Raw genomic sequence first — 13,114 nt, 5'->3', positions numbered from 1 at the left:
CATTCTACAGTGCAAGACATGGTAGACTCAATATACTACTGATGCTGTCGAAGGACTGAAGTTGCATGGCCTTCATTATGTCACTAAGTGGGCCTAAAACGTCATCTTTAGAATAGAGCCAAATATACCAAAAAAAGTGTTTTCTACTAAAATAAAAACTATTTTATTTTAGTAGAAAAACCTGTAATAACAAATTATATAATAAAATAGAATAACAGTTGAAAGGGACCTTGGGGGGTCTTCTAGTCCAACCACCTGCTTAGGCAAACAGAAATATGCTTAAGCTGTTGTTAAAAAAAAACAGTGGCAAAACACAAGACAATGAAAGCTTTGGAGGAAATCTCTTTCAAGCTATCCTACATTAACTGAAAACCAGAAGCTTCTCATCTCAGTTAATACCATTTTAAAGGTAATATTACACAAATAATATGCTCGACTATAATTATCTGCTTTACTTAATTTTCAAATAACAATGGGCTTGGAAAACGTCAGAAAAATATGTGCATCAATGTAGCAAAGCTTACTCTGGACACTTAAGATTTTGAGACCTATTTGTGGAACATTCAAATATTCTGCCATCTTAATGGTGAAACATCTGCTTTCACTTTAGTTGTAAGCTTTAGCAACTGTATTCGAAGTCCTAGAAATACCAGCAATTTGAGTTTGTTTGTAAATAATTACTATGAAAAGAAAAATGAAAATGTGCACTATTCATAATCTGTTTTATTTTAAACACTGAAAAATATAATTATAAAAGTCTTGAATGTTAACTATGAGAAGTACAGCACAACTATGCAGCACAACTATACCCATCTTTCTTATTTTCAGTCACTATGCAAGGTGGAACATTCCATGTCTTTAATATCCAGGCAATATGGATCATCTGTCTTATAGGAGAAATAATAGAGATCTTGTCTGACTGCCATAAGCAAGCCAGGAACACCTCGAGCACCACCAAGCTGTGAGGAGAACACCACACTTGGAATAGAATCTCTGGAGGATGGGGATGGAGATGGGATAGTTCGTAGCAAATGAGCATCCTGGAGACTCCAAATTCGCGTGTAACAGTCTTGACCCACTAAGAAATAAAAGCAATTAAAATATGAACATAAATTGTAACACTTGACTATTTACAGACATTTCAAAGAAACTTAAGTTCTTCATCCGCCGCCTTTCTCAAATTAGAATGCTTGCTATAGATTTTGGTAAAGGTGGCTGATGGCAATGAAAATAGATTAAATGGCCATACGAACTGACAACTTAGAGGGTGGAGATCATATATGTTGCCCAAGATGGAGAACAGAATGGTTTGCCTTCTGCCATTGAGCTAATAGATAAATTTGGGTAATAGCAATTCTAATCAACCCAGCAATATATATGAAAAGAGATATGCAAGTTTGTAGGAGAAAAACTAACCTCTTTAGAGAATAGTGGTTTTCTTGAAATCTGGATCATTCTCAAGCATATTATTAAGGCCAGTTAGGTACTCTTTTCATTTTGTCTAATGCTTAAAAGTTAGAAAGCAATAAATGCTGCTTCCAGAGTCTTTGGTTTGTTCTCAGGCCAACTTCATTTTATATACATGCGCCCTGCCTGTTTATTATGTAACAATAAATACAGTCTATGACCAACAACACCATACCTGCTGAAAGAAGCCCTTCCTCCTCATTGATGTGCAAAGGAAGAATAGTATGCTCATTTTTATGACCACTATATTCTTTTACACATTTTAGTTTCCTCAGGTCCCAGAGCTTTATCTGCAAGTGATCAAAGTAACAGAACTAATATAATTCTATTTTAAGTAGAAGATACTATTATCAGGAAAATTTTATTTTTAAAAAAAAATCCTACCTGGCCTAACATATCTGCAGCCATGAGATACTGCTCACTTTTCAGGAGATTAACAGAGGTGACTGCTGAGTCATGGAAAAATTGGCCAGCTTTCCATTTTTGCCCTTTATGGTTGCATTGACGGACATCAATACTGAAAATCTCCCCTGAACGACAACCATTATATAAAACGGGAGACTAGAAAAGCCAAGGAAGAAATGAAAACATTTTCAATTAAATCCACCCTCAAAAATAACCTTCAGTCTTTAATCATATCAGATTCTTTTTAAGGCTAAAGAAGCACATAATGGGTTGTTAATTCTAATAATATGTAAATCATAATATAAATAATGAGCTCAGTAATTCTATTTTCTCCAAATGACAGCCAAGGTAGTGATGATGCAAGCAGCTAAAGAAAGAGAGCAAGGTTTACATTCAGCTGTATCATGTATTTTTATTACATGTCCCAAATTGGTTGTCTAGCAAAAAGTGATTTAGTTTAGCAGCATATTATCTAGTGATCAAATATTCAGCATTAGTGGCATTATGTTATGTGATTATCTGAATAATAGGCAGCAGTTTGTTTTTCCTGGCATGCCATTCCAACAAATTTAAACAGCCATTATGTTCTAGCAGTTCATCTGTTTCTGTCCTCTCGTGCCCTTACTATGTCCTGACAGTATTAAGTTCTGATGAATATATGTATATCAAGCTGACCCTACCTGAGTGGCAAATTGCTGTGCTAGAACATCACTGTTGGTGTTAAATGTTTGATGATGCCCAGTCACTGCATTAGTAACAATGATTCGTTGATTTAAACCTAAGACAAACAAAAATATTAAGTGACAAGTGTATAATAAGAAGCCACCATAGTGGAAATTTGAATTACTAACCTGTGCTAAAGCAGTTATTAGCCTGAGGATTATGACACCAGGCACAAGACCAGGCTGTGGAGATGTTAAACCTCCATGACATTCCACGTTCAACTGCTAAAAATGAATAGGAAGATATTAAACGCCACTATGAAGTTGGAAATATGCTCCATACAAATCTATGTCATGACATTTCTGAACATTACATAATTATTTCAGCAGAAAATACAGCAATACTTGAAACAATATGTTTTTAAAATGAAGCAATTATATTGTTTGTAATTTGTAAGCCATGCAGAGTCACCTTGTAGGGGAAATGGGCAGCATAGAAATTTAATAAATAAATAAAGTTGTAAAGAATGCAAGTGATAATTAGAATCTGGGCAAATTTTCTATTTAGAGGGAGAGGTGTTTGTACTAATGCCTCGCATTAAAAACGCTTCAGATATTACACATATGATAGTTAACATTTTGTGGGAAAAAACTAATAATTAGCTTTTTTAAATGTAATGTTTCAGTATCATTAAAGAGTAATTTTTCCCCCAATATCTTGGTTAAATCATGTCTGTTTAATGTGTTTATTTTTTATGATTTTTACTAATGTTGGGCTTCACAAGTTTCTATATCCGTAACCTGAGATAGAAATCCAAGCTCTTACAATATGTGTGCATTGTGTAGCAAAAAAATGTTCATATTTTCCTTCTCGACCAATATTATTGTATTTTATCCTATTTCACACACATTATCAGAAGTAGTTCAAATACATTTTCCATGGAAAATACCTCTATTTTTTAAGATCTACAAATAAGAAAAAAAATGTTTTCAAATTTCAGTTCCCTATTAATATTCTCATGGATCAAAAATATATACCTATATGAGTAGGAATTAATGGAGCAGCAGCAGAAACAACATTCTCTTAAGAGATATATAAGCATGTATTGATATATTTAAAATATTTTTATAGCTGCCTATAGAATAACAAACTTTTCCTTTTCGTTCCGTCCTCAAACAAATATGAAATACCTGTGTTAGAGCTGCTGAAGAAGGAAGCTGGAAGCAGACTGGCACACCCTAGATTTTCTGCAGCACCCATGAGGCACAACTTGAAAAATGCAGTTAAGGATATTATAGATACAAAGAGCGTGCACAAAAATAAAGTAACATAACATCAGACTAAGATGCACAGTAGATCAACCTCTGCAATGAAAACACTGATAAAATCATGTTCAGACTATATTAAACCATACAGTAAAATATTCATTCACTGAAACTAATGCTTCCATTCTGTGGTTTTAATGATTTATTGCAATGACTACACTGTTCATCTTAAAGATTCTGGGCAGTTTTTGACACAATTAAAATTTCATCCCTCTCTTTTTAACAAAATGGGGAAAAATATTTTTTCTCTTTTATCCATAAAGGAGGGTAAGGGCAACAAAGGCTAACATCAGCATTTCTTAATCTGGTTTACAAACCCTAAAACAGCAAAAATATGTTTTTGTTTTTAATGTAGGATTTTACAGAGCTGCTACACTTTGTGGGAGATATGATCTTGACTTCAAATTAGTCTGCAGCTCCAAGCCTTCTCATCAAATAGTAACTTTAATACTTTTTAACTTTCAAATCAAGAATAAGTCGCTGCATATGAACCTCAACAAGTATTTTCTCATTCCCTTTTGCAACAGCCTCAATCCAGAAAGATTTAATATAATCAAGAAACCTTACAGGATTGGTTTTTAGTTTTTAAGAAATCAAGTTACACTGTGCAATAGTTTTGTAATGAACCTGAACTTAGACAACCTTTATTTAATAACAAGGATATAAAACATGAGAATCCTGATGTCTCAAAGAGGCCCAGCATACAGAATTCACCTTGGAAAATAAAAGACAAATACGCCTATTAGAGCAAAATAGGGAAAATTAGAGAAGAATGCAGCAAGTACTAAAAAACTAGAAAGACACAAAAATTTAATAGGAGATTAATACTTTGGAATGAAAGTAACTGTATTAAAAAAAAGGAATACATCTTTAAGGACTATGTAGGCCTCGGTAAATACTGTATGTTCTTAAATCTTTATACACTTCAAACTAAACAAAGCAAACCAACAAAAATAAAATAAAAAATATATTAAAACTGATTGCAGTATTCAGATAACCAGAAAAACATATCAAAATGGGCTCATAAAACCTACCTGGGGGAAAAGTCTGATTTTTACAGGCAGGGGTGGAACTGCTATACATCTAGCAGCAATTCTATGGCATTTCAGAATATATTAGTTTAAAGCATGAATCATTGATATTCATTTTAATTGTTTACTAGAAAACTACTCAGTGTTTTTAAAAAGACATTTATATCCTGTTTTTCAAAAACACTACAGGGTTATAAATATAATAAAATAATTAAAATTTTCAAAACGCTAAAGAGAAACATCAATGGAGATAATAATAAATGCCTAAAATAGCAGAATATTTACATATCATCAAAACATCAGTAAAAATGACTGTATCCCAAAACGATGCCCTTACTGAAGTGTACTTTGGAAAGCCCTTTCACTTTATGTACATCTAGTGGGGGTATTTAGGGAATCTACACTGACCTCAGTAGGGCCAAATGGAGAGAAGAAAATCATGATATCTTGGCTCTGCATGGTGAAGCCATGAGCCCCTGGGATTTGGACAGGGGCTGGAAAATCAATCAGGAACTATTATCGTTACTTAGAAAGAAATGGGTTCTCAACATCTAGAACACAGCAACAGCAACATATTCTGAACTACAAATTCTGAAGCAAACCAGATAAAATGAATAGTCTAAGACTGATTAGGCTATTCGTTATAGTAGGGTAACTGAGGTGCATCAGCTCAACGTGGTGGAAAACACTCTGGGGTATGAGCCAAGAGAACTTCCAAATATGTTTGGTTTTTTTTACGAAGAATTCATCCAACACAGGAGTTGTACTGAATTTTATAAAAACTTCTATCACAAAAGTTAAATGAATTCCTTTTGGGTGCTATACTTACCATTTTCAACTCTTAAATTATTCTGCATTGTTTCCTTTTAAAACTCATTTAACATTCATTTTGTAAAATCAACCAAATATTATTTAACTAAAACCATCAACTAGATTATAATTTACGTGATCAAAAGATATGAGTGATTGCAGGACAAGAATACCTTGCGATTTGTGAAGCAGGGGTTATCATACGTCTCTACGGTAAGAGAATTCTTTCCCAAACCACGGAGGTTGACAATTCCATATTTACATCCTTCTTGTTCTGTATCATTTACAGCGATTATTCTCTCGGAGGTAGTGTCTGCCTGCAAAAGATGTGAATTGTTCTTTAATGGTGTACTCCAGTTTTTCTTGGAAGGCACACCCACTGATATTCACTGATGGAGAATTGTATTCCTTTTAAATAGTTAATGTACCCAAATGTCATAGTTTAGCACATGCCAATTTTTTTTCCTATCTCACAGTCCTATTCTAGTTAGATGTTGCATTCTTCCAAATGTTTCTTAAAAGAATTTGTAAAAATATTTAAGAGGAAGAAAAAAAATCCTTAACATAAAATCATATTATAACCTTAATATAAATATTGTTTATTGGGCTTATAGGTTGCTCTGCTCAACTGACTCTAAGCAGCATACCATACCATAAATTTGTAATCTGAGTTAAAATAAATACATAATAAAAATTAAAATCAACAAATTTGCCAACATACCACAATTAGTTTAAAATTGTTGCTTCCAGAAAGCAACAATGAAGAATTGAGGTTCTCAATTTCTAATTTCCTTCTCTGCATGCAATTCACCTTTAATTCATGAATCAGCCTACATAAGAAGGCAAAAAAGGAAAAAGTTAAGTAAGTAAAAAATTGAAATTGAATGTCAATAGACACTATTACTTAGCTAAAAGGCAGTATTCAAATGCTCAAAAATCTGTAACCCTATTCATTCTTGTGTACGTTTTAACCAGACTATTTGATTAAAGTTAATTTTTATATAAGAGTATTAGAGGTATATGGGATGTTTTAAAATAACATTAACTGATCAAAGGTAAAGAAAAACCTAATAAGTACAAAGATAAATATCTATAGGTTTACACTTTCAGGGAAGAGCATGGTAGACCTGACTGCATCAAACATTTTATGCCTGTCTATACATGTGGCCCCGATTCATTCTAACCTCAGGAAGCAAGTTAAGGGTACTGATACAGCGTCCTTTTGACTTACACTTTTGTTTGGATGATCTTCTTATAAGTATTACTATTTCAATTGATTTTTAAAAAATGCATTATACTTAAAATATTGTATAATGCTGAGTATCTATATAGATTGGACAATTTAATAAAACCGTCAAATATGTAAATCAGGATAAAAATACTATGTCTCCAGTAAATAGGCACACTGGTACTAGGTTTTAGTCTAGCAAATATATTCTCTTTTCTACGGGGCTATTAAAATCAACACTATAGTATAAAAGCTCTGCAACATAAACACATTTTAAAATATCTTACCTGCAATAAGTGATAGAACTATAGAAACCCAATTGTTTCTTGCGTAAGATAATTGAAGAGTTTAGCCCAGATCTGGGTGTTTTCTGTTGAAAACAATAAAAAAACAAAATCATGTTTCTTGTTCAGATTAAATCATGTGTGGCTACCATTTTAATATCCAAAAATTGAATGGATTTTATACAATGGTAGATCCCTTTTCTATGGTAAAACCAATAATTAATGATTAATTACTGTCATTATCACAAAGATTTATAATGAAATTCAGATATTGGCCACAATGCATCACAAAACTAATTTTAATGAGATGGAAGGTTTTAACTAAATGTTAGCAGTGTGTGACTGTAATTCAACCTTACCTTTATTATTTTCTCATCCTCTTTTAAAAGTTTTAACCTTTGCCTTTCCATCTCTTTCTGATGAATACTCTCCTTGGTGAGAGGATTGCAGTTGTTATGCCCAGGAAGTAAGCGAAAATAGCGATTCTTTTCAGGATCATAATAAAATCCTGGTAATTCTTAAAAAAGAGAATGACAGATCCTATTATTAGAAAGCTCTTTCAACTTCTTCATAACTTACACATTATTCTGGTTTTAGGATCTGGAAAAAGAAACTTCATACTTCCAGTTCAAGTCAAAGAAGTTGCTCTTGTTTGCTATACTGCAAATAAGCATGTCTACTAAAATAATAAAAATCCAGTCTGAACATCTGGATCACTATGTGAGAAACCATGATAAAGGATATGAATCATTTACACTAGCAAGATTAAAATAACTCAAAATAAAATTCAGCAAGTTAAACAGCAATGGTTATTCTAAAACTTTTAAAAATAATAAATTTTATGTAAAAGTTAGCTAACACACTCTCTCCACCAAAAAGCAACTATTCCATGCTTATACTGTATATTTTTCTCAAAATATTCAGAAGCACCAGAACTAACCAGTTATGGTAGTTATGTCAGGCACGCACATTTGCTGCAATTAGCAAAATATTTGCATCAGAGCTATTTTATAAAATTGTCTTAACAATTACAGTCTGAGAAAAGAGGAAAGAATATAAACTGTAAATTATGTGAAAAATTGTCTTCCTATTTTAATACTTGGAAAAAAGGAAATTGTTACTAAAAACAGTTATTTTCTACTTATCCATATAATTTGTCATTTTGAAAATTAATTTATTTTTTAACCATGAAGGAAAGTCATGTTTTGAAAAGTTTAATGACTTTTTTTGGCTCAAACCTATGGAAATAATACCTGGAACTGAAGAACTTTGGCATGAATGGGAAGATGCAGATGATGATTCAGCTTGGCCTCTACCTGAGTTCTGCAAGCTTTGCAATTCTCTTTGTTCAGGCCTATGAATATGTGAAAAAGAAAGAATTAAGAAGATAGTAGATAAGCTAAATAATGAAGCAACTCTCAAACACAAAAATATTAAAGGGCTAAAAGTTTACAAAAAGCAGAAAATGATGTTAAAAATTCCATTACTGTATATAGCATGATATCTCATCTGAACAACCATATTTTTCGGAGTGTAAGACGCACCTTTTTTCTGCAAAAAAGAGGCTGAAAATCTGGGTGCGTTTTATACATCAAATACAGCATATTTTTGCCTCCTGAAGCCCCGCCCCTTCACCAAAATGGCCGTGCATACCCTTATGGAGGCTTTCAGACAGCTCCTGGGGGCGGGGGAGGGCAGAAATGAGGAAAAAATAGGCCGTTATTTGCCCCACACAGCCCCCAGCAGCACTCTCTATAAGCCTCCATAAGGCTATGGCGTGCAATTTTTTTGACCAAAAAATGGGCCTTTTTTTTTGTTCGTTTTGCCCCCCCCCCCTCCCCCGGGAGCACTCTGTAAGCCCCCCCCCCCCCCAAGGCTATTCATGCCTTTTATTTGAAAAAAAAACAACAGGCCGTTTTAGGGAGGTTTGCAGAGTGCAAACACTTTTTTTCCTTTCGGAAAGCTCTTTAGAGCGATTGATGAGAATTACATTGCTCAAGTGCTGTGCCAGCAGAAACAAGTTTTAGGTGCTGCAGGTTGTCAGCTATTTTCTTCTCCAGCACATGGATAAATACACCCGGAAACATCTACCTACCTACCTACTCTCTCCCTACCTACTGTATTTCTCTCTCTCTCTATCCCTCTACCTCCCTACTCTCTCTCCCTACCTACCTACTGTATTTCTCTCTCTCTTCTACCTACCCACTCTCTCTCTCCCTACCTACTGCATTTCTCTCCCTCTCTATCTCTTTATCTACCTACCTACTTACCTAACTACTCTCTCTCCCTACCTACCTACTGTATTTCTATCTCTTTTATCTCCCTCTATCTACCTACCTTTTTTAAAAAATTGCCTCTTCAAAACCTTGGTGTGTCTTATACTCCGAAAAATATGATAAGTCTTTAAATTTGTTTCTCAGGACTTTCATTAATTTACTGAAGCAGTTGACAGGGTATGAAGGGTACTGAGAAATGGTCTCAATTAGATTAGGTGATGATGAACCTATGGAACGCATGCTGGAAGGGGCACACAGAACCATCTCTCCGGGCACGCGAGCAGTCGCCCGTTGTTCTTCTGGGTTCCAGCGTGCCAGCCATCTGGTCTTCACATGTGCATGTGCACTGGCCATCTGGTCTTTGCACATGAATATATGCCAGAAACCGGAAGACTAGGTAGCTAGTGACATGAACACATTGGAACCCAAAAGATCATCTTCCTGGCGCTCACATGCACACAGGGCAGCTGCTCTTCTGGTTTCTGGCATGTGCATGCATGTACCTCTCGTTTTGGCACTCAGTGTTCACCAACACTGGACTACGGAATCCTGGAACTGCAGGAGAAATTTATAATTAATAGAATTCTTGGTGTCTGCCAAAAATGTTTATGACAGTGGTTAGCATTTAGAAGAGGATTTACCACTGTGCCCATAAAAGCTCTCTCTGACATGTCTTCTTAAATCAGAGAAGGGTGATGATGGCACAGCAATTTCAGGTGCTACAGTGAAAAAGAAAGGAAGTAACCTTAATATATAGCTGAAGTTCACAAGCTGAATGTATCAGCATTTCTTAAGGACTATCTCAATGGGTAATAATAAACCAATACATAAAATGTTCCAAGTACTATAGTAAAAGGATGTGATATATTAAAACCTTATTTATTATAAGATAAATGATTTATTATAACCTTAAAAGTAGCAAAGTATTTCTAGTAAACAGCAACCCATACAGTATAATCAAGGTGATTTTCTTTTCATCAACTTCTGGCACCCAACTTTTAAATAATCTACTCTTTTTGAAATACATTTTTAAAAAGCCAAAAATAAATATTTGCCTTTCAGTAGAATGCCGATGGTGGAATACCATGTAAGGCTGCCCATTACATATCCGTCTATGATTATGCTGTACATGATTTCTTCTACCTCGCCATCGGTTTCTCTTCATCTCTGCAATGAATAAAGATACTTTAAAATATAACTTAAGCTTTTTTAGTAATATTGGAATTCAATAATCTATCAGAAAAATAAATAAGCATGTGCAGTTAAGTATTTTTAAAAAATAACTGGTGGTCACCACCCTGATCTGCAAATCTAACATGGACGGGATGAATTGTTCCATACTACGTACAAAAGTCTTAATTAGGCACAAATTGTCCACCAGTTCGTAAACAAGTTCATCAAATTGATCCTTTCTTTGTACAAGTTTAATCCAAGTCTACACCATATTCAAGAATTATACACAAATAGTCCATCTTAGAAACATTTCATTTTCAATAAATTTATTTACAGGAAAAAATACCGGAAGAAAAGTCAAACTTAAGTCATTGTCACTATATATGAACACAGATACACCTTTTTTTCCATAACAGTAAATAGATTGTTGTTTTTTACTTCTCAGTCTAGCCTACCTATTGCCCCCAATCCAAAAACTACTGTAACTACTAGGACTGACTCTGTTTTGAGCCCAGGTAAGCTCAATATAGGGGCTACAAGTTACTGAAAGGTAGTGATCTGACTTTTTTGAATTTGTTAAATTTGAACTTCTGCAAATGCTAGCTGATTGTTGATCAAGCTAGGGTAAATCATCAAGATGCTGTTTAGCATGGCAGTTTTTATCTGCAGTGATTCAGGCTTCACATTACTACTCTGCCCCAATTGTCTGTTGCCTCCAAGGATTTCTCCGTCTTCATTTTATTTTTAAAAACAATCTGCTTAGTTAGCTCATGCAGAAAGGGATTACCATACAATCATCCACAGACTTTAGGGTTTAAAGATTTTTTGATTCTGAGTTTCCTCCACATCTAGCCTTTCTTATCACAAAGTGCTTCAAAGTTCAAGGAAGATGGTTAACAAAAAACATAATCAAAGATGCTCACATAACAAGCTCAATGCTTGGTAATCCTGCAGACAGATCCATCTTTCTCTTGGGAAAACATTAAGCATTAAGCGTTTGCTATTGTGGGGTCCTTGGTGTCCCTCTGAGCTTGGTGGTTTTCTTCCAGAGGGCTCATTACCAGCACCAAAGATAAGATGGGGACGCAGTGGTTAAGTGGCTAAGACACTGAGCTTGTCAATCAGAAAGGTTGGCAGTTCAAATCCCCAGCGCCGTGTAACGGAGTGAGCTCCCGTTACTTGTCCCAGCTTCTAGCAACCTAGCAGTTTGAAAGCATATAAAAATGCAAGTAGAAAAATAGGAACCACCTTTGGTGGGAAGGTAACAGTGTTCCTTGCATTTAGTCATGCCCACTTGACCACGGAGACATCTTCGGACAGCGCTGGCTCTTTGGCCCCCTAGAGTTGGGAACGCCTAGCACATATGTGCGAGGAAAACTTTTATCTTTTTAAGATAACTTTGTCATTTTTTAATGCGAGTACACCGCTCCACATTAAAAATGAAATTATTGCCTGCTCTCAAGAGAAAGTGTATACTTACCCAAACACATACATAACACACACATATATACATATACACATAGCAGATAGTTCAACCCTGAGCGCCAAATATTGTCTCCTATCGGTAGTTTGCTGTTGTCTTCGTCCAGGATTTTTTAAAAACTTTTTTTTGTTTCATTTGGGCAGCCTTCCATCCAAGGCCGACCCTGCTTTGTTTCCCCCGAAACCAGCTAAGATCAACGAGGTGACTCCCACAATCATGCAATTATGCAGATCGCTCTTTAGGTAGATCGTCTGTTCGGCGCAATTCAAACCCTCCCAAGAGAAAGGGGGGGCTGCCCTCTGCTTCAGCCAAGCCACCTCTAAACACCCCCCCTCGCCCCAATCCGGTTCCTGGGTGTAAATGCTGCCGTCTGAAATGCCTGCCCCCTCCTCCCTCGTTGTTTAATCGCAGAAGAGCCCTCCCGCTCTCCTCATCAATCTAAACTGCCACCCCTGGGCGCCAGGAAGGCCCTGCCTCTTTCTCCCGTCGTGAAGCAGCCGACAACCTCACCTTCGCCACCAACCGCTTGCCTAACCCGTCGCCGAAGACTTCGTTTTGGTCCTCGGACTCTTCCAGCATACCTCTCAGCCCCCAGGGGATTTTAATTGGCCAACAGCGGGCGTCCTATCCCGTCGCGCGTTCTTGCCACAACGCGGAAACAGACGCTTCCGATGTCACGTGGGCCTCGTTCCCTCGCCCATTGAAGAATCGGGGGTCACGCCGGTGTCCGGCTTTGGAAAGGGGCGGGACTTACTAAACACATGCAGAAGTAGGCGGGGCGTTCGGGGAGAGAGAGTGGTTTTGATTGGAGAATATGTGGACGCGGCTCCGAGGGGGAGGGAGAGAGAGAGAGAGAGAGAGAGAGAGAGAGAGAGTATGACGGCATTTCTCAGTCTCGGTAGCTTAAGGAGGTGTGGATTTCTGTCGCAGTGGGTTAGGGAATTCTGGGAATTGAAGTCCACCTCTCTT

At 36.1% G+C, this 13,114-nt stretch overlaps 1 protein-coding gene across 1 annotated transcript; it reads right to left on the bottom strand.

The window, feature by feature from the left end:
* Window positions 1-703: 703 nt before the first annotated feature.
* DCAF4 (DDB1 and CUL4 associated factor 4) lies at window positions 704-12,816 on the bottom strand. The gene is made up of 14 exons (XM_032228495.1): window positions 12,656-12,816; window positions 10,545-10,656; window positions 8,467-8,567; window positions 7,573-7,730; window positions 7,217-7,299; window positions 6,423-6,531; window positions 5,875-6,018; window positions 4,525-4,574; window positions 3,726-3,805; window positions 2,724-2,819; window positions 2,553-2,650; window positions 1,852-2,028; window positions 1,643-1,757; window positions 704-1,078 (listed from the first exon to the last, which is right to left on the bottom strand). Exons 2-14 carry the CDS (start codon window positions 10,652-10,654, stop codon window positions 825-827), a joined length of 1,575 nt encoding a protein of 524 aa, XP_032084386.1. The 5' UTR covers window positions 10,655-10,656; window positions 12,656-12,816; the 3' UTR covers window positions 704-824.
* Between the last annotated feature and the right edge of the window lie 298 nt (window positions 12,817-13,114).

Source organism: Thamnophis elegans, chromosome 1, assembly GCF_009769535.1.
Source record: "Thamnophis elegans isolate rThaEle1 chromosome 1, rThaEle1.pri, whole genome shotgun sequence".
NCBI lineage: Eukaryota > Metazoa > Chordata > Lepidosauria > Squamata > Colubridae > Thamnophis > Thamnophis elegans.
This window is presented reverse-complemented; position numbering and strand designations above follow the sequence as displayed.